We start from the raw sequence: 23,062 nt of genomic DNA on the forward strand, positions 1-23,062 counted from the left end.
ACCCATGCAGAGTTCTAAGTGGTCTGGCTGAGTGTTAAAGGAGTGCCCCATCACAGAGCCAATTCACAAAGACTAGGAGAGGTATTTTGTTTGATTGGGTAGTTGATTTTGTATTTAATTTCCTCTCATTCAAAGAATTCTTTGTCAGAATACTTCCTGGTTCGCAAACTAAATTGTCACTGATCAAGAACATCAAGCCTTCTAGAATAGAGCAAAACCTCTCAAGAACCATATTTTAAGAGCTTATCATATTAAAATATTCTACTTAGAGACCAGAGATATACCGTCACACAGGCCAGTGTATTCATTATGGGAGTTGTTTCGGTTTGCTAATACTGCCAACATGCAGTATACCAGAAATGGATTGGCTTTTATATGGGGGGTGTTGTTAAATTATAATTTTAAAGGTGTGAAAATGTCCAAATTAAGGCACCAATAAGAGGATACCTTCTCTTGGAAAGGCTGATTGCACATAAAGAATTGTCATATAATGAAATAAATTTCTGTAAAACAATGGTTGCTTCTCAGAAAATTTTCCTTATAACAGTTCCAAGGGGTACCTGAACTAGATGTATTTATTTATTTATTTATTATTTTTATTTATTTATTTTTACACGGGGAGGCACCGGGAATCGCTGAACTAGATTTTAAAGTTATAAAGAAGTTTCACTGTATTTCAAAAACCTTAATGGGGATATTTGGGCAAAGATGTAATCAACCCCCTTTTGACCTTTTATAACATGCTATTAAGTTGCTTTCTTGCGTGTGAAAAAGTTAGATCACATTTTTATTATTTATTTATTTATTACTAAATTTTCACACATGCTTTCTATATATAGTGCATTAACAATAACTCACTGTATCATCATGTAGTTGTGTATTCATCACCATGATCAGTTTTTAGAACATTTGCATTACTCCAGAAAAAGAAATTTAAAAAAGGAAAAAATTCGTACATACCATACCCCTTACTCCTCCCTCGCATTGATCAGTAGTGTTTTCATTTTACCTAATTTATTTTACCTTATGTCCCCACTATTATGTATTTATTTATTTCTGTCCATATGAGTTTATTTTTAAATGCAGTTATTAAAACATTTTTCTATTTCCCATCAGTAAAAAATTTCAACTTGGAAAAATGGTAAATCATAATTAAAACAGTTCAGTACTTATTTTCTGTAGGTTTTAACAATATATTTGTGAACAAGCTACAAAATATTTATACCTCAAGCTGGGAAATTTACATTAAGACCACAAATCCAGTTTTTTTCATTGTCTCACTTGAATGCCATACTTGTAACATTGATAGAAGATGGGCACTAGGCAACTGGTAGTAAAAGGAAAAGTCTTCTGTGTGCTGTCTACAGGAGACTCATTTTAGACCAAAGGGCAAAGATAGGTTGAAAGTGAAAGGTTGGGAAAAATTATTTTATGCAGACAAGAATCATTAAAGAACAAGAGTAGCTATACTAATATCCGTCAAATTAGACTTCAAATGTAAAACAATTAAAAGAGAAAAGTACACTACATATTAATAAAAGGAACAATTCAACAAGAAGACATAACAATCATGAATATTTATGCAGTGAGCCATAGTGCTCCAAAGGACATGAGGCAAACACTGACAATACTGGAGGGAGAAATAGACAGTTCTACTGTAACAGTTGGAGACTTCAATTCCCTGCTTTCATCAATAGATAGAACATCTCAATAGAGGATCAGTAAAGAAACAGAGAATTTTAATAATGTAATAAATGAGCTAAACAGAAGATTTACAGAACATTACACCACACAATAGCAGGATACAGTTTTCTCAAGTGTTCATGGATCATTCTTAAGGATAGGCCATATTCTGGGTCACAAAGCAAGTCTCAGTAAATTTAAGAAGCTTGAAATCATACAAAGCACTTTCTTGAATCATAATGGAATGAAGTTGGATATCAACAGGCAGAAGGCCAGAAAATTCACAAATACGTGGAGGCTAAACAGCACACTCTTAAACAACCAGTGGGGTCAAGGAAGAAACTGCAAGAAAAATCTGTCAATATCTAAATGAAAATGAAAACACAACATATCAAAATTTATGGGCAGCAGCAAAGGTAGTGCTGAGAGAAATTTATTGCCTTAAATGTGCTTATATTAAAAAAGGAGAAAGATAAAAAATCAAGAAATTAATTGTTCACCTCCAAAAATTAGAGAAAGAACAGCAAACTAACCCAAAAGCAAGCAAAAGGAAAGAAATAACGAAGATTAGAGCAGAAATAAATGAAATTGAGGACATGAAAACAATCAAGAAAATCAACTAAACCAGACGTTGGTCTTTGGGAAGCTCAATAAAACTGATGAACCTTTAACTAGATTGACAAAAAAAAAAAGAGAAGATGCAGATAAAGTCAGAAATGGAAGAGAAGGCATAACCACTGACCCCGCAGAAGTAAAGGAGGTAATGAGAGTATACTATGAACAACTATATGCTAATAAACTAGAAAACGTACATGAAATGGACAACCCCCTAGAAAGGCATGAACAGTCAACATTTACTCGAAAAGAAATAGACGACCTCAACAAACCAATAACAAGTAAAGAGATTGAATCAGTCATCAAGAAGCTCCCAAAAAAGAAAAGTCCAGGACCAAATGGCTTCACATGTGAATTCTACCAAACATTCAAGAAAGAATTAGTACCAGTCCTGCTCTAACTCTTCAAAAATATTGTAGACGAGGGGAAACTATTGTTCTTGTTTCCAACTTGCTGGAATGTGATATACCAAAAGCAGAACAGCTTTTAAAAAGGGGAATTTCTTAAGTTGCAAGTTTACAGTTCATATTGAGAAATGGCTGTGAAAATGCCCAAATTAAGGCACCAACAAAAGGTTACCGCCACTCAGAAAAAGCCAGTGAAGTTCAGGGATTCTCTCTCCGCTGGAAGGGCACACAGAGTCCGCTAACTCTATCTCCTGGCTTCTTCTTTCGTGAAGCTCCTCCGGGGGTATTTTCCTGCATCATTTCCAGAGGTCTCTGGCTATGTGGGCTCTAAAGCTTTTTTCCAAAATTGTGTCCTCATCAAGGGCTCCAGTAAGCAAACCCTACCTTGAATGGGTGTACACACATCTTCATGGAACCTATCTAATCAGAAGTTACCACCCACAGTTGGGTGGGTCACATCTCCGTGGATAATCAAAAAGCTCCCACCCAGCAATGTTGAATGAGGATTGAAGGTCTTGGCTTTTCTGGGTTACACAACGGATTCAAACTGGCATAGCTACCTAACTCATTCTGTGAAGCCATTGTCACCCTAATAACCAAACCAGACAAAGATACCACAAGAAAAGAAAATTATAGACCAATCTCTCTAATGAATATAGATGCAAAAAATCCTTGACAAAATACTTGCAAATCAAATTCAGCAGCACATTAAAAGAATTATACACCATGACCAAGTGGGATTTATTCTAGGTGTGTAAGGATGGCTTAACATGAGAAAATCAATTACTGTAATATACCATATCAGCAAATAAAATCAGAAAAACACATGATCATCTCGATTAATGCTGAAAAGGCATTTGATAAAATTCAACAACCTTTCTTGATGAAAACACTATAGAGGATAGGAACTTTCTCAGCATGATTAAGAATATATGAAAAACCCACACCTTACATCATCCTCACTGGGGAAAGACTGAAAGTTTTCCCTTTAAGACGAGAACAAGACAAGGATGCCCATTGTCCTGCTGTTATTCAACATTATGCTGGAAGTTCTAGCCAGAACAATTAGACAAGAAAAATAAAAGTCATCCAAATTGGAAAGGAAAAAATAAAACTCAACAATTTGCAGGTGATATGATACTGTATGTTGAAAATCCAAAATAATCTGCAGCAAAGCTACTGGAGCTAATAAATGAGAACATCAGAGTGGCGGGGTACAAGACCAACACCAAAAAATCAGTAGTGTTTGTATACATTAGTAATGAGCAATCTGGGAAGGAAATCAAGAAAAAACTTCTATTTACAAAGGCAGTCAAAAGAAGCAAATATTTAGGAACAAATTTAACTAAGAATACAAAAGAACTATACACAGAAAACTACAAGAAATTGCTTAAAGAAATTATGGAAGACCTAAATAAATAGATGGAAGGTCATACTGTGTTCATGGATTAGAAGACTAAATATAGTTAAGGTGTCAGTTGTACCCAAATTGATTTATAGATCAGTGCAATACCAGCTAAAATCCCAATAATTTACTTTGCAGAAATAGAAAACCCCATAACCAAATTTATTTGGAAGGAAATGATGCCCTGCATAGCTAAAATTATCTTGAGAAAGAAAAATGAAGTAGGAGGGCTCACACTCCCTGACTTTAAAGTACATTATGAAGCTACAGTGGTCAAAACAATGTGTACTGGCATGAAGATAGATATACTGACCAGTGGAATCAAACAGAGTGTTCAGATATAGATCCTCTCATCTGTGGTTTTGGTTTTTTTTTATTGTTTGTTTTTCACAAGCAGGCATTGGAAATCGAACCTGGTACTCCAGCATGACAGGCAAGAATTCTGCCACTGAGCCACCGTTGCACTGTCGTGGGCAATTTTTTTTTTTATGTATTATCAAACCAAAACAACATACAAGCATGAACAATCTTTTCATTTTTTTGTACCAAATAAACATTTTTTGCTTTAGTCTCACATGTACGTTAAAATTTTAAAATATTATCATCTGTTTTCAACACCCTGCAGTAATGACATTACTTTGTTCTTCCTCATGCAAAAACATTTTAAATTTGTACATTTGGTCACTATCATTAGACACTCAAGGCATTCCTAAATTATACCATGTCAATCATTATCCTCTATCTTTCTTTCTGATTTCATTTGTTCCTCCAGACCTCCCCCTCTATCATTCTCACATTCAGCTTCATTCAGTATTGTAACATAATTGTATTACAGTTAGGTAGTATTGTTCTATCCATTTCTGAGTTTTCACAGTCAGTCCTGTTGCACAGTCTGTATCCTTTCAGCTTCAATTACCCAATTTCTATTTCTATTTCCTGATGGTCTCTGTTACCAATGAAATTCTCCAAGTTTATTCACCAATGTCAGTTCATATCAGTGAGACCATATAGTATTTATCCTTTTGTTTCTGGCTAATCTCACTCAGCATAATATCCTTAAGGTCCATCCATGTTGTTACATACTCCATAACTTGATTCTGTTTTACAACTGCATAATATTCCATTGTATGTATATACCACAGTTTGTTTAGCCACTCATCTGTTGATGGACATTTTGGCTGTTTCCATCTCTTGGCAATTGTAAATAACGCTGCTGTAAACATTGGTGTGCAAATGTCTGTTTGTGTCCTTGCCCTCATGTCCTCTGAGTAGATACCTAGCAATGGTATTGCCGGGTCATATGGCAGTTCTATACTTAGCTTTTTGAGGAACCACCAAACTGCCTTTCACAGCGGTTGTACCATTTGGCATTCCCACCAACAGTGGATAAGTGTGCCTCTTTCTCCACATCCTCTCCAGCACTTGTCATTTTCTGTTTTATTGATCATGGCCATTCTGGTGGGTGTGAGATGATACCTCATTGTGGAAAAACTCTTTTATTTTTAATTGAAAAATGCAACAGATATACAAAAAAGCAATAAATCTCCAAGTACATTTTCACAAGTAGTTATAGAACAGATTTTAGAGTTTGGTATGGGTTACAGTTCCACGATTTTTCATTTTTTCTTCTAGCTGCTCCAAGACACTGGAGACCAAAATAAATACGTATATAATGATTCAGCAGTCATACTCATTTCTTAAATCCTATCTTCTCTGTTATAGTTGCCCATTTTTTTGTGTGATAAATAACATATATGCAAAAAAGCAATAAATGCTAAATGTTTTTAACCTCTGATTTGTTTTTTCAGATTTCTATGGCTACAAAACTAACCATCTTGTCCTCTAACCAGAGGCTGATTATCAAAGCCTTAATGTGGAATATTTGCCATGGAAGCTATGTTAAAGTATTTTTATTAATGAACATAAATGTGCACATTCCTGCTTTTCTTATGGATATTTATGATTCCACATGTGTGATGTATCTAGAAAAGCCATTCGTTGAGACAGGAAATAAATTAGAGGTTACCAAGGGGTTGGTACGCGAAAGAATGTAGTATTGTTACTTTATAGATGCAGAGTTTCTCTTTGGGGTAATGAAAATTTTTGGAATTAGTGGTGATACTTGCACATCATTGTAAATATAATGGCCCTTGTTTGCTTAATTCTTTTCTTTGCCTTCTCTATGTATCTTGAGTTCTAAACTTCTCATAAAAATAATAGAGTTATTTCCCTTTGCTCTTGTGATTCCATCCTAAAGAAGCACTCTGAAATGCAGGAAAAAGCTCTGTATATTAATGTTCTTTGCTGAGTTAGGTATAATTATGGAAAATTGGCAGCATTATTTAAAAGCAGAATGAAATAGAAGGTGTGTCCCTGAGTTTCTTGGGTACCACTGAATGTGTAAACTGTTGGTGTAGAGGATTGTGGTTCTCTTGCAGAAGAGAGGAGTGAGTGACAGGAGGGTGGAGAGTGGCACGTGGGATAAGGAATAACATTTTAGCAATATAAAACTCTCCAGTGTGTGTGACTACACTAAGATATAAGCAAATAATGTCCTATATGTGGGTGCCAGGTGGTTTTTAGTTTGTTTTGGGGGGGGGGGGGTTGTTTGTTTTGCTTTGCTTTTGCTTTGTTTTCCAAATATTTGTTTAATAGCACTGTTGTTTCTTTAATGCGAATTTTGTTTTTCTAATTTGCCCCAGCTTCAATTAGATTCTTTTTCTAAAACTTTTCCTGTTTTGTCTTTATAGCAGTTTTCTGTTTCTACTTTCTTGTTATGTGACCTACTTCTTAGTTCCCCTCTACCTTGTTTCCTTTTTATGAAAAAAGTGTCATTTTCCCATACTGAAAGAAATTCAGGGTAGAAGTGTAGAAAACCAGAAAAACACAGAGGCAAACATCAAGAACCATTTTGCTCCTGGTTACTCAATATTCACATTAATCTTTTTGTATATATGATTGTATTTTGCTTGTTGTGTTGAGGGAAGGAGCATGGCATTCAGTCCCTCGCCATACAGAGTGGCAGATAGAATGTGAACTTGCTTTTATCGCCCTTCATCTGTGTACTAACCCATTACCAAGTCCTTCTGTTTCTTTTTTTGTTTGTTTTTGTTTTTGTTTTAATTTTTTGGTGTATATTAAACATACAAAGCAAACAAATAAAAAAGCAATAATTTTCAAAGCACTCTTCAACATGAAATTACAGGACCATATAGTTTTTTGTTTTGTTTTTTGTGTAGAAGTTGAACCTGGATCTCTAGCGTGGCAGGTGAGAATTCTGCCACTGAGCCACCATTGCACCGCCCCATATAGTTGGTTTTTGGTTTTTTTAAATTTTTTTGAACATAACAATATACAGACATGAACATTCTTACCATATGATCATTCCATTCTTGGTATATAATCGGTAACTCACAATATCATCACATAGTTGTATATTCATCACCATGATCATTTCTTAGAACATTTGCATCAATTCAGAAAAAGGAATAAAATGAAAACTGAAAAAAACTCATGCATACCATACTCCTTACCCCTCCCTCATTTATTGCAAGTATTTCCATCTACCCAATATAACTTAGTCTTTGTTTCCCCTATCTTTTTCTATACCCCTTATCACTCCTTTTCATTGATCACTAGCATTTCAATCTACTAAATTTATTTTAACATGTTCCCGCAATTATTTGTTTTTTAATCCATGTGCTTTACTCATCTCTCCATACCATAGATAAAAGGAGCATCAACACAAAGTTTTCACAATCACACAGTCACATTGTGAAAGCTATATCATTATGCAATCAAAAGAAACATGGCTACTGGAACACACCTCTACATTTTTAGGTACTTCCCTCCAGCCTCTCCAGTATACCTTAGTGAAAAAGGTGCTATCTATATAATGCGTGAGAATAACTTCCAGGATAACCTCTCGATTCTGTTTAAAATCTCTCAGCCATTGACACTTTATTTTGTCTTCCCCTTTTGGTACAGAAGGTTTTCTCAGTCCCTTGAGGCTGAGTCCCAGTTCATTCTAGGATTTCTGTCCCATGTTGTCAGGAAGGTTTGCACCCCTGGAAGTCATGTCTCACATAGAGAAGGGGAAGGCAGTGAGTTTGCTTGTCGTGTTGGCTGAAAGAGGCCACATCTGAGCAACAAAAGAGGTTCTCTGGGGGTGACACTTAGACCTAATTTTAAGTAGGCTTAGCCTATCTTTTGTGGGTATTAGTTTCATATAAAAAAAAAAAAAATTGAGGGCTTGACCTGTTGCTTTGGTTGTCCTCACTGCTTGTGAGAATATAGACTCTTCACATGGGGAAGTTGAATTTTCCCCTTTCTCACCATTCCCCCAAGGGGACTTTGCAAATAAAAACTATTTAATTCACTGTTCAAATCATTCTGGGATTTATCAGGGCATCACTCTGGACAAACCTACAAAATGTCACGCCCTACTCAAGGTTCCATGTATTTATGATGTTCAATTCAACTATCAACGTAAGTTATATTAGGAAATGCCCTAGTCGAATTATAAATTTTGTACCAAATGAACATCTTTTGCTTTAGTCTTAGACATAAGTTAAAGTTTTAAAATATGAATTACCATCTATTTTCAACACCCTGCAATATTGGCATTCCTTTGTTCTTCCTCATGCAAAAAAAAAACATTTTCAAATTTGTACATTTAGTCACTATCACTGTACACTCTAGGTATTCCTAGATTATACCATCTCAGTCTTTATCATCTATCTTTCCTTCTGATTTCATTTGTGCCCCCATCCCTCCTCCCTCTATCTTTCTCACATTCAGCTTCATTCAGTGTATAAACGTTATTGTACTACAGTTAGGTAGTATTATGCTTTCCATTCCTGTATTTTTACAATCAGTCCTGTTGCACAATCTGTATCCCTTTAGCTCCAAATACCCAATATCTACCCTATTTCAATGTCCTGGTGTCTCTGTTGTTAGCTGAAATTCTCCAAGTTCATTAACTAATGTTAGTTCCTATCAGTGAGACCATAGAGTATTTGTCCTTTTGTTTCTGGCTAACTCACTCAGCATAAGGTCCTCAAGGTCTGTCCGTGTTGTTCCATACTTCATAACTTTGTTTTTTCTTACAGCTGCATAATATTCCATCGTATGTATATACCACAGCTTGATTACCCACTCATCTGTTGATGGACATGGGCTGTTTCCATTTCTTGGCAATTGTAAATAATGCTACTATAAACATTGGGGTAGAAATGTCCATTTGTGTCCTTGCCCTCATGTCCTCTGAGTAGATACCTAGCCATAGTATTGCCAGATTATATGGCAATTCTATACTTAGCTTCCTGAGGACCTGTCAAACTGCCTTCCACAGTGGTTGTACCATTTGACATCCCCACCAACAGTGGATAAGTGTGCCTCTTTCTCCACATCCTCTCCAGCACTTGTTGTTTTCTGTTCTATTGATAATGGCCATTCTAGTGGGTGTGAGATGATATCTCATTGTGGTTTTGATTTGTTTCCCTAATAGCCAGGAAAGTTGAGCATCTTTTCATTTGCCTTTTGGCCATTTGTATTTCCTCTTCTGAGAAGTGTCTGTTCAAGTCTTTTGCCCATTTTGTAATTGGTTTGTCTTTTTGTTGTTGAGATGAACAATCTCTTTATATATTGTGGATACTAGACCTTTATCTGATATATTGTTTTCAAATGTTGTCTCCCATTGTGTAGGCGGTCTTTTTACTTTCTTGGTGAAGTTCTCTGATGCACAAAGTGTTTAATTTTGAGGAGTTCCCCTTTATTTCTTTGTTTCTTCAATGCTCATGCATTGGGTGTAAGGCCTAGGAAACTGCCTCCTATAATAAGATTTATAAAAGATATTTCCCTTCATTTTCTTCCAACAGTTTTATGGTCTTTAATCTAATGTTTTGGTCTTTGATCCATTTTGAGTTAATTTTTGTATAGGGTGTGAGATATGGATCATCTTTCAAGTTTTTTTGCATGTGGATATGCAATTCTCTAGGCACCATTTATTGAAGAGACTTTCTGTTCCAGATGAGTTGGCTTGACTGCCTTATCAAGGATCAATTGTCTATAGATGAGAGGGTCTATATTTGAACACTCTGTTCGATTCCATTGGTCAGTATATCTATCTTTATGCCAGTGTCATGCTGTTTTGACCACTGTATCTTCGTAATGCCCCTTAAAATCAGGTAGCGTTAAACCTCCAACTTCATTTTTCTTTCTCAGGATATTTTTAGCTATTTGGGATACCCTGCCCTTCCAGATAAATTTGGTTATTGGTTTTGCTGTTTCTGAAAAGTAAGTTTTTGGGATTTTAATTGGTAGTGCATTGAATATGTAAATGGATTTAGGTAGAATTGACATCTTAACTATATTTAGTCTTCCAATCCATGAACATGGTATGCCCTTCCATCTATTTAGGTCTTCTGTGATTTCTTTTAAGAATTTCTTGTAGTTTTCTTTGATTAGGTCTTTTGTCTCTTTAGTTAAATTTATTGCCAAATATTTTATTCTTTTGGTGGCGTGGATTTTTTTCCTTGATTTCCCCCTCAGATTGTTCATTACTAGTGTATAGAGACACTACAAACTTTGAGTGTTGCTGTTGTAACATGCCACTTTGTGTATTCGTTTATTAGCTCTAGTAGTTTTGCTGAGGATTTTTCAGGGTTTTCTATATATATTGTACCATATCATCTGCAAACAGTGAGAGTTTTACTTCTTCCTTTCCAATTTTGATGCATTGTATTTCTTTTTCTTATCTAATTGCTCTGGCTAGAACTTCCAACACAGTTTAGAATAACAGTGGTGATAGTGGACATCCTTGTCTTGTTCCTGATCTTAAGGGGAAAGTTTTCATCTTTTCCCCATGATGATGATGCTAGATGAGGGTTTTTCATATATTCCCTTTTCATGTCGAGGAAGTTCCCTTCTATTCCTTTCCTTTGAAGTGTTTTCAACAAGATGTTGAATTTTGTCAAATGCCTTTTCTGCATCAATCGAGATGATCATGTGGTTTTTCTGATCTGATTTGTTGATATGGTTGTTGTATTACATTAATTGATTTTCTTATGTTGAACCATCCTTGTGTACCTGGGATGAATCCTACTTGGTCATGATGTATAATTCTTTTAAAGTGCCACCAGATTCAATTTACAAGAATTTTGTTGAGGATTTTTGCATCTATATTCATTAGAAAGATTGGTCTGTAATTTTCTTATCTTGTAATATCTTTGTCTGGCTTCAATATGAAGGTGATGTTGGCTTCATAGAATGAGCTAGGTAGCCTTCCCTGCTCTTCAATTTTTTTGAAGATTTTGAACAGGATTGGTACTGATTATTTCTTGAATAGTTGGTAGAATTCACATGTGAAGCCATCTGGTCCTGGACTTTTCTTTTTTGGGGAGCTTCTTAATGACTGATTGAGTTTCTTTACTTGTAATTGGTTTGTTGAGGTCATCTGTTTCTTCTTGAGTCAGTGTTGGTTGTTCAAGCCTTTCTAGGAAGTTGCCCTTTTCATCTACATTGTCTAGTTTATTAGCATAAAATTGTTCATAGTATCTTCTCATTACCTCCTTTATTTCTGCAGGGTCAGTTGTTATGCCTCCTCTTCCATTTCTGATTTTATTTATTTACTTTCTCTCTCTTCTTCTTCCCAACTTCCTGACTCAGCCCTGCTGCAGTCAGGGCATACCTTCCCGTGGCTGGAAGGGCATGTTCTGTCTCAATAAGGTCTTTTCTAGATAGCTAATGCTTGTACCGGTCAGAGTTTCATGGGAATGCAATAGGCTACCACAAGAGGGTTCCATTACCAGAGGTAGAGACAGGAGTCTCATTGACCACACAGTCCCTTACTGTTGGTCGAGGGCCTTGTACATCAGACAGAAATGCTGAGGTGGTTTCTTAGAGCTATCCTTCTCTAGGTGCTCCTCTTGGTCCCCCTCTTAAGAATTGTTGTTCAGTGAAGCTGAGGTGTGCACTTATTGCCCAGTACTGACCTTGGGAACCTCAGCTCTCTCATGCATGCCTTTGGCCTGGACTCTTGGCTAATCAGTGTGTCCCGAGTTCAGCCTGCATGATTATACTCCTTTCTTGAAGCTTCTTTAATGGACTTAACATTGACAATTTCAACCTTTTCTCTGGTATTTAAGTTCCTACCATTCTCCTTGCTACTGTGTGATTTTAGCCAAACACCAAGAGCAAACCAGCCATTACCTGATTACATCTGCACATGGTGTTTTAGAACCCCTGTTGGATAATTCCTCAGGAGGTATTGTGGGGTTTGAAATATCGTGAGCTTTGTTTACCTTGGTGGTATTAATGAAACATGAACCCTGTGACACTGTGCCATCCTAGTTTGTTGCCCTTGTGTGTATTTACTTCTCTAGCCAAGCAGTTGCCCCTCAGTTTGTCTCACAGTGAGGCTCTGTCTAGCTATCCTGTCAGCTCACATTTGGCATGTGGTGGGTGCTGGGTGTATACAGGCCCTGGGCATAGTTGGTGTGTTCCCTATGAGCTCTGGAGTCATGGGGAGGCAGGCCTGATTGCCAGAGATGGCTTTGGGGAGGAGCTCAACCTTTCTGCAAAAGCTCATTCTAAAGATTTAACTCTAATAGCCTGGTCCATACCCTATTGTCTTCCTAACCCCTAGCCTTTGGGTAAAGTTTTTGGCAATTTGACCATAAAGGAGGAACTTGTTTGATTTGAAGGGTGGTCCAAGTTCTTGATTCATTCTGAAACTGAGTGGGTTTCTTTCCTTGAAAACAGACAGTGAGTCTGACTAATCATCTGGAAGGTTATCCATCCCTACATGGTGACCCAAGCACTCTCTTCAGTCTGGCAGGTTACCCAGGGTTGTTCAAATGAGTTTTTGGACATTTGTCATCTCTCCAGTCTGAACCAAATGGCCCTATTAAGTATCTAGGGCAGAGAGGAAATTCTCCTTGCTCTTGGACCTACTATGGCAATTGATGATATAAAAGTCTTTGAACTTGTCAGAGGTACCTGATGTTATTTTACCTTAAAACTGACTTTTCACATTTAATTTAGCGTGTGTTCCCATTGTCTTTCAATCTCTGTCAGGGTTAGGTTTTGTTCATTTTCTTTCTTTTTTTCTTTTGACATGGGCAGGCTCTGGAAATCGAACCTGGGTCTCCGGCATAGTAGGCAAGAACTCTGCCCTGAACCACCATTGCCCACCCTTGTTCATTTTCCTTTAAATTGAGGTTTAATATAAATAAAATATAATATAAAATCCCTCCCCCCTTTCAGGTAAAATTTACTTACAGTAAAATGTTTAGATCTAAATATACAGTTCAGTGATGACTCCTCCTCATACTTTCATCACCCCCAGAATGTTCCCAGAGTACTTGAATCTCAAGTTAACAGCTTGAATTTTTACGTACGTATGTATCTATGGACCATTATCTGGATCAAGATAGAACACATTTCTGGTACCACAGAAAGGATTCTGTTATGCCTCCTTCCTCTCATTATCCACTCACACACACAGCACAGTCACACAGTTTTTCAGGGCTGTATTAGAAACTCTGGTCCTGAAATCTGCTTCCTAAATAATGTAATCATTTCTTTGTGGGAGGCCCCTAATCCAACCTGTCTGTAACCTTCCCTCATTCCTGGTGCTCTGCTCAACATTCCTTCCATGGAATAAATACTTTGTCTTTCACAGATCTGGGACACAGCAGGACAGGAACGGTTCCAGTCTCTTGGTGTGGCCTTCTACAGAGGCGCAGACTGCTGTGTTCTGGTATTTGATGTAACTGCCCCCAACACATTCAAAACGCTGGATAGCTGGAGAGACGAGTTTCTCATCCAAGCCAGTCCCCGGGATCCTGAAAACTTCCCCTTTGTTGTATTGGGAAACAAGATTGACCTCGAAAACAGACAAGTAAGTACTAAAAATAGTGGAAATCATAAACAACACGAAGGATTAAGGACCTCCTCTTGTGAATGTGGAACTCCTCTTGTGAATGTGGACCTCCTCTTGTGAATGTTCTGGCTTCTTTTAGAGGCAGCTAAATTTGGGGTGTCAGGTGCTATTTTTAGCTCTGATTAAAAAGCCACCAGTACCCTATAAGCACTGTATATCTGTATGTAATTGCCTCCACGGGGTGTGTGGGGCATGGACATTGAACCTCTGAGTTAGATTAGAAGGGACAACTTACCAGTGACCTGCCCAGCCCTTGGGATAGGTCTTTGCTCCCTCACCTATTACTAGCATGCCGTTTTGGCTTTCCTGGTGGCAAAACAGGGACAGTAGAAGGTTGACATGGAGTTTCCCTTGAAATTATGCTCACAAAGTGCCAAGTCTATTTTGTGGCTTTTTTTGTACTGGCCATCCTGCTTAGTTCAAGGGAGATGGCATTCTTGAGGTAGTGTGGCCTTTTTTGTACTGGCCATCCTGCTTAGTTCAAGGGAGATGGCATTCTTGAGGTAGTGTGGCCTTTTGCATTTTTGGCCTTCTGGGTTTAAAAACAGACTTGAGTTTGAAGCCTGGTACATGTACTGTTGAGTTGGGAAAACTCCTTGAACTGTGAATTGTTGCTCGTTATCATGAGTATACCTTGCCTCTCTCCCGAGTGACAGGACATCCACAACTCATAACAGAAGCTTGGGAAATAGTGGCTTTCTAGTTAGCCTGTCATGTTTTCCTCTCTTGTCATAGAGACTTGCTTCTAAGGTGCCTCTGTGAATTGGGAGAGGTCTGTTCCAAGACTGGAATGGATCTTGCAGGTGCTGGTGGTATTGTGAACAACTCAGGACCTGCACTCAGGCATCTACCTTTGAAGACCATGAGTTAGGACTAGGTTAAGTCCCCCGGCTCCGCCCTGGCTGGCTGTGACTTTGAACCAATACCTTGCCTCTGAGCTTCAGTTCCTTCCCGCCCCCCCCCCCCGCCCCCCCCCCGCTTTAAAGGAGGAAATACGATTTTGTCTTTTTCAAGTGCCCTCCCAAGTCCAAATGTCTCATGCCTCAAAGGCCTGCCAGAATTTCCATGTGTGCAGAAGATTGCTTTGGGCTTTGAGTAAAATTACTATGGTTTACTTTCATATAGCATTTCTGTTAGAAATAGAGCTTTGATTTTATTTTTTAATTTTGAAATAATTTCAAACTGACAGGAAACTTGCGAAAATAATACAAAACCAATATAGAGAACTTCAGTATAGCCCTTACCCAGATACACAGATTTACCCACTTTTAACATTTTGCTACATTTGGAAACATAAGACTCTGTCAAGAATAGAGCTAAATTTATTTCTGACCATCTATTTTTTTTTCCCATCCCTTGGTGACTTAGTCTGTCCTTGTCTCTTTTTTTTTTTTCCAAAACAAAAACCAAATTTATTCAGCAGACATTTTAATTAAGAAATCCTATAAATCAGGACCACCACAATTTCAGACACTCTGGTGCAAAGTGTATGTCAGTAGCTACATCTGGAGGATGAACGAGCCATTGGATCTTTAAAAAAAAAAATCGTTTAGCTACCTTATGTTTGTGGGTGGCACGTTCTGAAAGGGCCGTCAAGTTTCACAACAGTAAAGCCAGCGATTTCCTCTCAGAAAGTCACATTTTAAAACGGTTTCAGTCACTCACAAAGAGCTGGCGTAGCAGGAGGGAACAACCGTGCCCAGGAAGGAACCATGGAGGCTCAGACCCACGACTCCACAGAGCACCAGAGCAAAAAAGTGGGTGGCCTCTCTCACCCACCCTGTACTGACACCAGAAGGGTGGACTGGGAGCACAGACAAGGCTCAAGCGGTGGTAGATGACTGTTCTAAGAAAGCTCGCAGCATAGCCAAGAGTGGCCTCCTGGGAGGAGTAGTTGTGGAAAGAGGAAAGCATGAAAAAAATAACTCTTCCCCACACCATCCCACTCTGCCTGTGTGTTTTCGGGAGACTCCAAGCGGTAGCAAAGCACAGTCAGGGCAAAGAAAGAGAAGACTCTGAAGTGAGTTAGCTCTCCCAGGCACCCCACAGCCTTCCACTTACAGCAAACTGTGACCTTGAACCACAGGTGGCAAAGTCAGGACACTTAAAAGTACACTTTCATGAAATCAGAAAGAAAGATAGATGTTAAAGATTGAGATGGTATAATCTAGGAATGCCTAGAGTGTGTAATAATAGTGAAATGTACAAGGTACAATTTTAAAAATGTTTTTACGTGAGGAAGAACAAAGGAATGTCATTATTACAGGGTACTGAAAATAGATGGTAATTAATATTTTAAAATGTCACCTTCTGTGTGATACTAAAGCAAAAAATGTTTATTAGTTACAAAATTTATATTTTGACTAGTGCATTTCCTAATATAACTTATGTAGATAGTTTGAACGCAATAAGTACTTGGAATCTCAAGTAGGACATGAGATTTTGCTGGTTTGTCCAGAGTGATGCCCCAATGAATCATTTGATCAGTGAGTGGAAAAGTATCTGCAAAGACCCCTTCGGGAAGTGGTGAGAATGGGGAGAAATTCAACTTCCCCAAGTTGAATTCTTGATATTCTCACAAGCAGTGTGGACAACCAAAGCTATAGGCAGAGCCCCCAGTCTTGGGATTTGTTCATATGAAACTTAACTGTGCAAAGGATAGGTCAAGTCTACTTAAAATTTAGGGCCTAAGAGTCACCCCCAAGAGAGCAGAGCCTCTTTTGTTGCTCAGATGTGGCCCCTCTCTCCAGCCAACACAACGAGCAGTCTCACCACCCTACCCCTCTCTACGTGGGACATGACTCCCAGGGGTGCGGACCTTCCTGGCAACGTGGGACAGAGATCTTGGAATGAATGGAGACTCAGCATCAAGGGATTGAGAAAAACTCTAGAATGAGCTGAGACTTAGCATCAAGGGATTGAGAAAACCTTCTCGACCAAAAGGGGGAAGAGGGAAATGAGATAAAGTATCAATGGCTGAGAGATTCCAAACAGAGTCTAGAGGTTATCCTGGAGGTTATTCTTATGCATCAAGTAGATATCATCTTATTATTCAAGATGTAATGGAGAGGCTGGAGGGAACTGCCTGAAAATGTAGAGCTGTGTTCCAGAAGCCATGTTTCTTGAGGATGATTGAATAATGATGCAACTTTCACAGTGTGACTGTGTGATTGTGAAAACCTTGTGTCTGATGTTCCTTTTATCTACCTTGTCACCAAAGGAGTAGAACATATGGAATAAAAATAAATAATAGGGGGAACAAATGCTAAAATAAATTTAGTTTAAATACTAGTGATCAATGAAAGCAAGGGGTAAGGGATATGGTAGGTATAATTTTTTTTTCTTTCCTGTGTTTGTTTTATTTCTTTTTCTATTGTCTTTTTATTTCTTTTTCTGAATTAATGCGAATGTTCTAAGAAATGATGAATATGCAACTAAGTGATGATATTGTGAATTACTGATTATGTATGTTGTTTTACTTTCTTTATTTTTTAATTAATAAATAAATTTAAAAAAAAAAGTACACATTCTGTTCTCCACACCTTGGTGATTTTCCAGCTCCCTCGGATCCCCTAACCGAAATTCACATCTTCCACCTCCACCACCACCGATTAGATGAAAAAGGTGGACAATGCCAACCCATCCACCAAACTTTTACATTCTTCCCCGCAGAGTTTTTCTGCACGGCAATTGTAGCACCATTTTCACTAAGCTCTTCCTCCGGATAACAAAGAGAAAATGTGTGCATCTCAATAGTTTTCAAGTATTGTTATAAAGCCCTCACGATTCCTGCCCTATCTTTAAACAATCCAAGCAAGAATGCTCCCAAGGGCCAAGTCAGGTACAAGTCGATATAAGTAGCTGCCATAGTTCTCCCAGCTTATCCCAGGTCCTAGGCCCCGGGATGGCCGGGGGAAATTCTCAGGTGGCATGGGTGCGCCCTGGCCCGTGCATTCTTCCACTTTTCATGTTTTCTCGGACAGCCTCTTAGAGGCCGGAAACTTGTTAGTTTCGGGGTCTCGCTCCACACGCCTCCCGCAGCCTAGGCGTTCGCTCCCAGGATAGCGGCGGCGGCGGCTTCAGCTTCAGGGTTGGTGGAGACAGGATGCCATCGGTCTGCGTGGCGGCCTCCTCTTCCCCCGGGTCTCGAGTCAGTGCAGGGCGCCTGAGGGCTGTAGGGCGACCAGGTCGGGTCCCCTGCGAACACTGCCGGGCTCAGCGGCACCAGTAGGGCCTGTGGCTGCAACTGCAGCGGCCGCTGCGACGGCTGTTTGAATCCTCTGCACGGCTCCCTTGATGAGGTTCCCCGAGAGTATGAGTTGCTTGCTGCAGGAGCCGATCATCATGAGGGTCGTCGTTGCGGGTGTGGGTCCGGGCCTGGCGCTAGCGTTGCTCCTGCTGGCAGAGGGAGGCGGCTGCGGGCCGGAGACATCCGCGGCTGCGCGGCGGGGGAAGCCAGGTAGGGTGGGTGGCGAACCCGCCACGCAGTAAGGCCCAGTCCGTCCTCTGTCCTTATCCCCTAAGTCTGCCCTTGCCTCTTGGCCATCTGTGCACCAGGAATGGTCCTGACTGTACCTGGATTGAGGTGGTGCTAGCTGCTGCTGGCTGTTGTGAGCACACGTGTACCTGCTTCTTCTTCTAGGTGGCCACAAAGCGAGCACAGGCCTGGTGCTACAGCAAAAATAATATTCCCTACTTTGAGACCAGTGCCAAGGAGGCCATCAACGTGGAGCAGGCGTTCCAGACTATTGCACGGAATGCACTTAAACAGGTAGGTCCCTGGGGGCTGTCTGGCTCTCTCTGGTGATTGTTTGACCACCAGTCCAGCTCTTCCCAGATTTCTTACCCTAATCTTCTCCCCCTAGCAGACTATCTTTTCTTTGTAGCCAGGAAAACCTATATATACATCTAGGGAGATAAAGACATATTCTGCTTAAGTTTCCAGAAATTCCTCTTGTTCGTGAATAATCTGAAAGATGCAGAGGTGGTGGAGACTTCGGCTTGGCTGGGCATGTTACTTTCTTTTCATGCTTTTTTGGTGTTTGAATAGTGTATGGTTATAAATTTACTTTGTAATTAATTTTTTTCTCTTTTATAAAATCTTAATTATGAATGGCAAATGTTAAAAATGTGAAACATACGGAAGCAGTTGCTTGTGAAGTCATTTGTATACTCTAGCTGTGGAGATGTAACGTCTTGTTCATTGCTGTGTATGAGCACAGATTTTCTTTCTGGGCTATATGATTTGGAATATGCTGTCTTTACCAGAGTCGTAATAGTGAAATCGTACGGTATCTATCCTTTTCCACTCATCATGTTCTCAAGGTTCATCGTGTTGTCATATGCTTCAGGATCTCATTTCATCTTAATGCTGCAGGGTATTCAATCCTGTGTATTTACCACATTTTGTTTATCCACTTGTCGGTTGATGGGCACTTGGATTGTTTCCGTCTTTTGGCAATTTGGGTATATATCAAATATTGGTATTGCTGGGTCATTGAGCAACTTGGTATACAATTTTCTAAGGAACCGCCAAATTGTCTGCCACAGCGTCTGTACCATTATACATTCCCACCAGGAGTGAATAAGTGGTCCATTTTCTCCGCATCCTCTCCAAAATTTGTAGTTTCCTGTTTGTCTAATGGCAGCCATTCTTACAGGTGTGAGATATGGTCATTGTAGTTTTGACTTGCATTTCCCTTATAGCTAATGAAATGAATGTCTTTTCATGTGCTTTTTAGCCAAATTTATATTTGCTTTTCAGAAAAATATCTATTGATATCATTTGCCCTTTGTATAATTGAGTTGTTTGTTCTTTTGTGGTTGAGTTGAACAATTTCTTTATATATGCAGGAAGGCAAACCTTTTCTGATACATGGCTGCCAAGTATTTTCTCCCAGTGTGTTGTGTGTCTCATCATCTTTTTGAGAAACTCATCTGAGAAAATGAAACTTTTGATTCTGAGAAGTTCCCATTTATCTATTTTTTCTTTCATAACTTGTGCTGTAAGTATAGTTTAAGAAGCTACCTCTTGTTGCTAGGTCTTAAAGATGTTTCTCTATATTTTCTTCTAGAAGTTTTGTGGTACTGGCTCTAATATTTAGGTCTTGATCCATTTTGAGTTCTCCCAAGCCTGTTTATTGAAAAGACAATTCTGTTCCAATTCCGTGGTTTTGGGTGCATATCGCCCATAGATTTGATGGTCGGTCTCCATGCTATTGATTCCGTTCCATTGGTCAGTACTATTTTTGCCAAGTACCATGCTGTTTTGACCACTGTGGCTTTATAGTAAGCTTTGAAGTTGGGAAGTTTTCACTCTTTTTTTTTTTTTTTAGGATATCTTCAATTATTTGAGATTTCTTTCCCTTATAAATAAATTTGATAACTAGCTTTTCCAAGTCTTCAAAATCAGTTGCTGGAATTTTAATTGGTTGGTATTGCATTGAATCTGTAGATCATTTTGGATAGAACTTGACGCCCTAATGACGTTCAACCTTCCTATCCATGAGTATTTATTAGCTCAAGTAGCTTTGTTGTAGATATCTCACGATTTTCCAAGTATAGGAAATTATTTGTCATCTGTAAATAAAGTTTTACTCCTTCCTTTCCTATTTGGATGTCCTTTATTCCTTTCTCCTGCCTTATCACTCTAGGTAGAATTTCTAGTACAAATGTGTTGAATAATAGTGGTGACAGTGGTCATCCTCATTTTGTTCCCAATTTTAGGGGGAAAGCTTTCAGTCTCTTACTATTGAGAATGGTATTAAGGATTATGGGATTTTCATACGTGCTTTTTATGATAGTAAGGAAATTTCCTTTGATTCCTTAAAAAAAAACCTTTTGAAGTTTTTTTTTTAATCAGAAAAGGATGCTGAAATTTGGCGAATGCTTTTTCATCATCGGTCAATATGATCATGTGATTTTTCCTTTTCTATTTGTTAATGTGCTATATTACATTGATTTTTGATTTTATATGTTGAAAAACTTGCATTCCTGGTATAAACCCCACTTGGTCATGATGTATAGTTCTTTAATATATTGTGGATTTGATTGCTAAAATTTTGTTGAGAATTTTTGCATCTGTATTCATTAGGGAGATTGGTCTGTAATTTTCCTTTCCTATAGCGTCTTTATCTTATTCTGATATTAGAGTGATATGAGCCTCAGAAACTGAGTTAAGTAGTTGTTCTAGTTTGCTAGCTGCCGGAATGCAATATACCAGAAATGGAACGGCTTTTAACAAGGGGAATTTAATAAGTTGCTAGTTCACAGTTCTAAGGCCGAGAAAATGTCCCAATTAAAACAAGTCTATAGAAATGTCCAATCAAAGGGGAAAGATACCTTGGTTCAAGAAGGCCAATGAAGTTCAGGGTTTCTCTCTCAAGTGAAAAGGCACATGGCGAACACAGGGCTTCTCTCCCAGCTGGAAGGGCATATGGCGAATACCGCATCATCTGCTAGCTTTCTCTCCTGACTTCAGTTTCATGAAGCTCCCCGGGAGGCGTCTTCCTTCTTCATCTCCAAAGGTCGCTGGCTGGTGGACTCTGCTTCATGGTGCTGCAGCATTCTCCGCTCTCTCTGAGTCTCTCGCTCCAAAATGTTTCCTCTTTTATAGGACTCCAGTAAACCAATCAAGACCCACTCAGATGGGTGGAGACATGTCATCCCCTAATCCAGTTTAACAACCATTCTTGACTAAATCACATCAACCAGGGAGATGATCTCATTACAGTTTCAAATATACGGTATTGAATAAGGATTATTCTACCTTTAAGAAATGGGATTTATATCAAAACATGGCTTTTCTTAGGGGGCATACTTCCTTTCAGACCAGCACAGTAGTGTTCCTTTTTCCCTAATTATTTGGAAAAGTTTGAGCAGATTGGTCTTAGGTTTTTTGTTTGTTTTGTTTTGTTTTTTAATGTTTGGTAAAATTCCCCTCTGAAGCTATCTGGGCCTGGGCTTTTCTTTGTAGGAAGATTTTTGATGACTAATTGAATCTCTTTACTTCTAATTGGTTTATTAAGATCTGTTTATTCTCAGTCCATGTCAGTAGTTCGTATGTTTCTAGAAATTAGTCCATTTATTCTTATTTGTCTAGTTTTTAGCATATAGTTGTTCATAATATCCTTTTATGGTTTTTAAAATTTCTTCAGGATCCATGGTAATGACCCTGCTTTCATTTGTGATTTTGTTTATTTCTATCCTCTTTCTTTTTTTTCTTGTCAGTCTAGCTAGGGATCCATCAATTTTATTGATTTTCTCAGAGAACCAACTTTTGGTTTTATTGATTCTTGGTACTAGTTTTTGTTGTTGTTGTTCTCCAATTCATTTATTTCTGTTTTAATCTTAGTTATTTCTCTTTTTCTATTTGCTTTCGGGTTAGTTTACTGTTCTTTCTCTGGTTCCTCCAGATGAGTGGTTAGGTTATCAGCTTTTGCTCAATTCTTCTTTTTTAAATCAGCAGTTAGAGTGATTAATTTCCCAGTCAGCACTTCTTTTGCTGCATCCCATAAGTTCTGATATGTTGTATTTTCATTCATCCCCAGATATTTACCAATTATTTACCAATTTTTCTAACAATTTCTGCTTTGATCCACTGATTGTTTTAGTGTGTGTTGTTTAATCTCCATCTACTTTTGAAAGTTCTGGTTATTTGATGATTAATTTCCAACTTAATTCCATCATGATCAGAGAAAGTGCTTTGAATAATTTCAGTCTTGTTACTTGAAATTTATAAGAACCTATTTATGTCCAAGCATATAATCTGTCCTGCAGACGTGTTCCGTGAGCGCTAGAGAAGAATGTATTTCCTGATATTTTGGGGTATAGCGATGTGTATATATCAGTTAGGTCTGATTCATTTATCACATTATTTAAATTCTCTGAGTCCTTATTGATCCTCGGTTGGTTGTTCTACCCATAGAGGAGAGTGTTTTATTGATGTCACCCACTATTATTGTTGAAACATCTATTGCTGCCTTCAGTTTTGCCAATGTTTGCTGT

At 38.4% G+C, this 23,062-nt stretch overlaps 1 protein-coding gene across 2 annotated transcripts in view; it reads left to right on the forward strand.

The window, feature by feature from the left end:
* The window catches only part of RAB7A (RAB7A, member RAS oncogene family), a 132,630-nt gene that overhangs the window by 92,595 nt on the left and 16,973 nt on the right, over positions 1–23,062 (forward strand). For both annotated transcript variants that reach the window (XM_077116362.1, XM_077116361.1), the window contains 2 exons: positions 13,796–14,014; positions 18,699–18,827. In XM_077116362.1, coding sequence (XP_076972477.1) covers positions 13,796–14,014; positions 18,699–18,827 — 348 coding nt within the window. The remainder of the gene's footprint in view (positions 1–13,795; positions 14,015–18,698; positions 18,828–23,062) is intronic.

Source organism: Tamandua tetradactyla, chromosome 9 (genome assembly GCF_023851605.1).
Source record: "Tamandua tetradactyla isolate mTamTet1 chromosome 9, mTamTet1.pri, whole genome shotgun sequence".
In the NCBI taxonomy this organism is placed as follows: domain Eukaryota; kingdom Metazoa; phylum Chordata; class Mammalia; order Pilosa; family Myrmecophagidae; genus Tamandua; species Tamandua tetradactyla.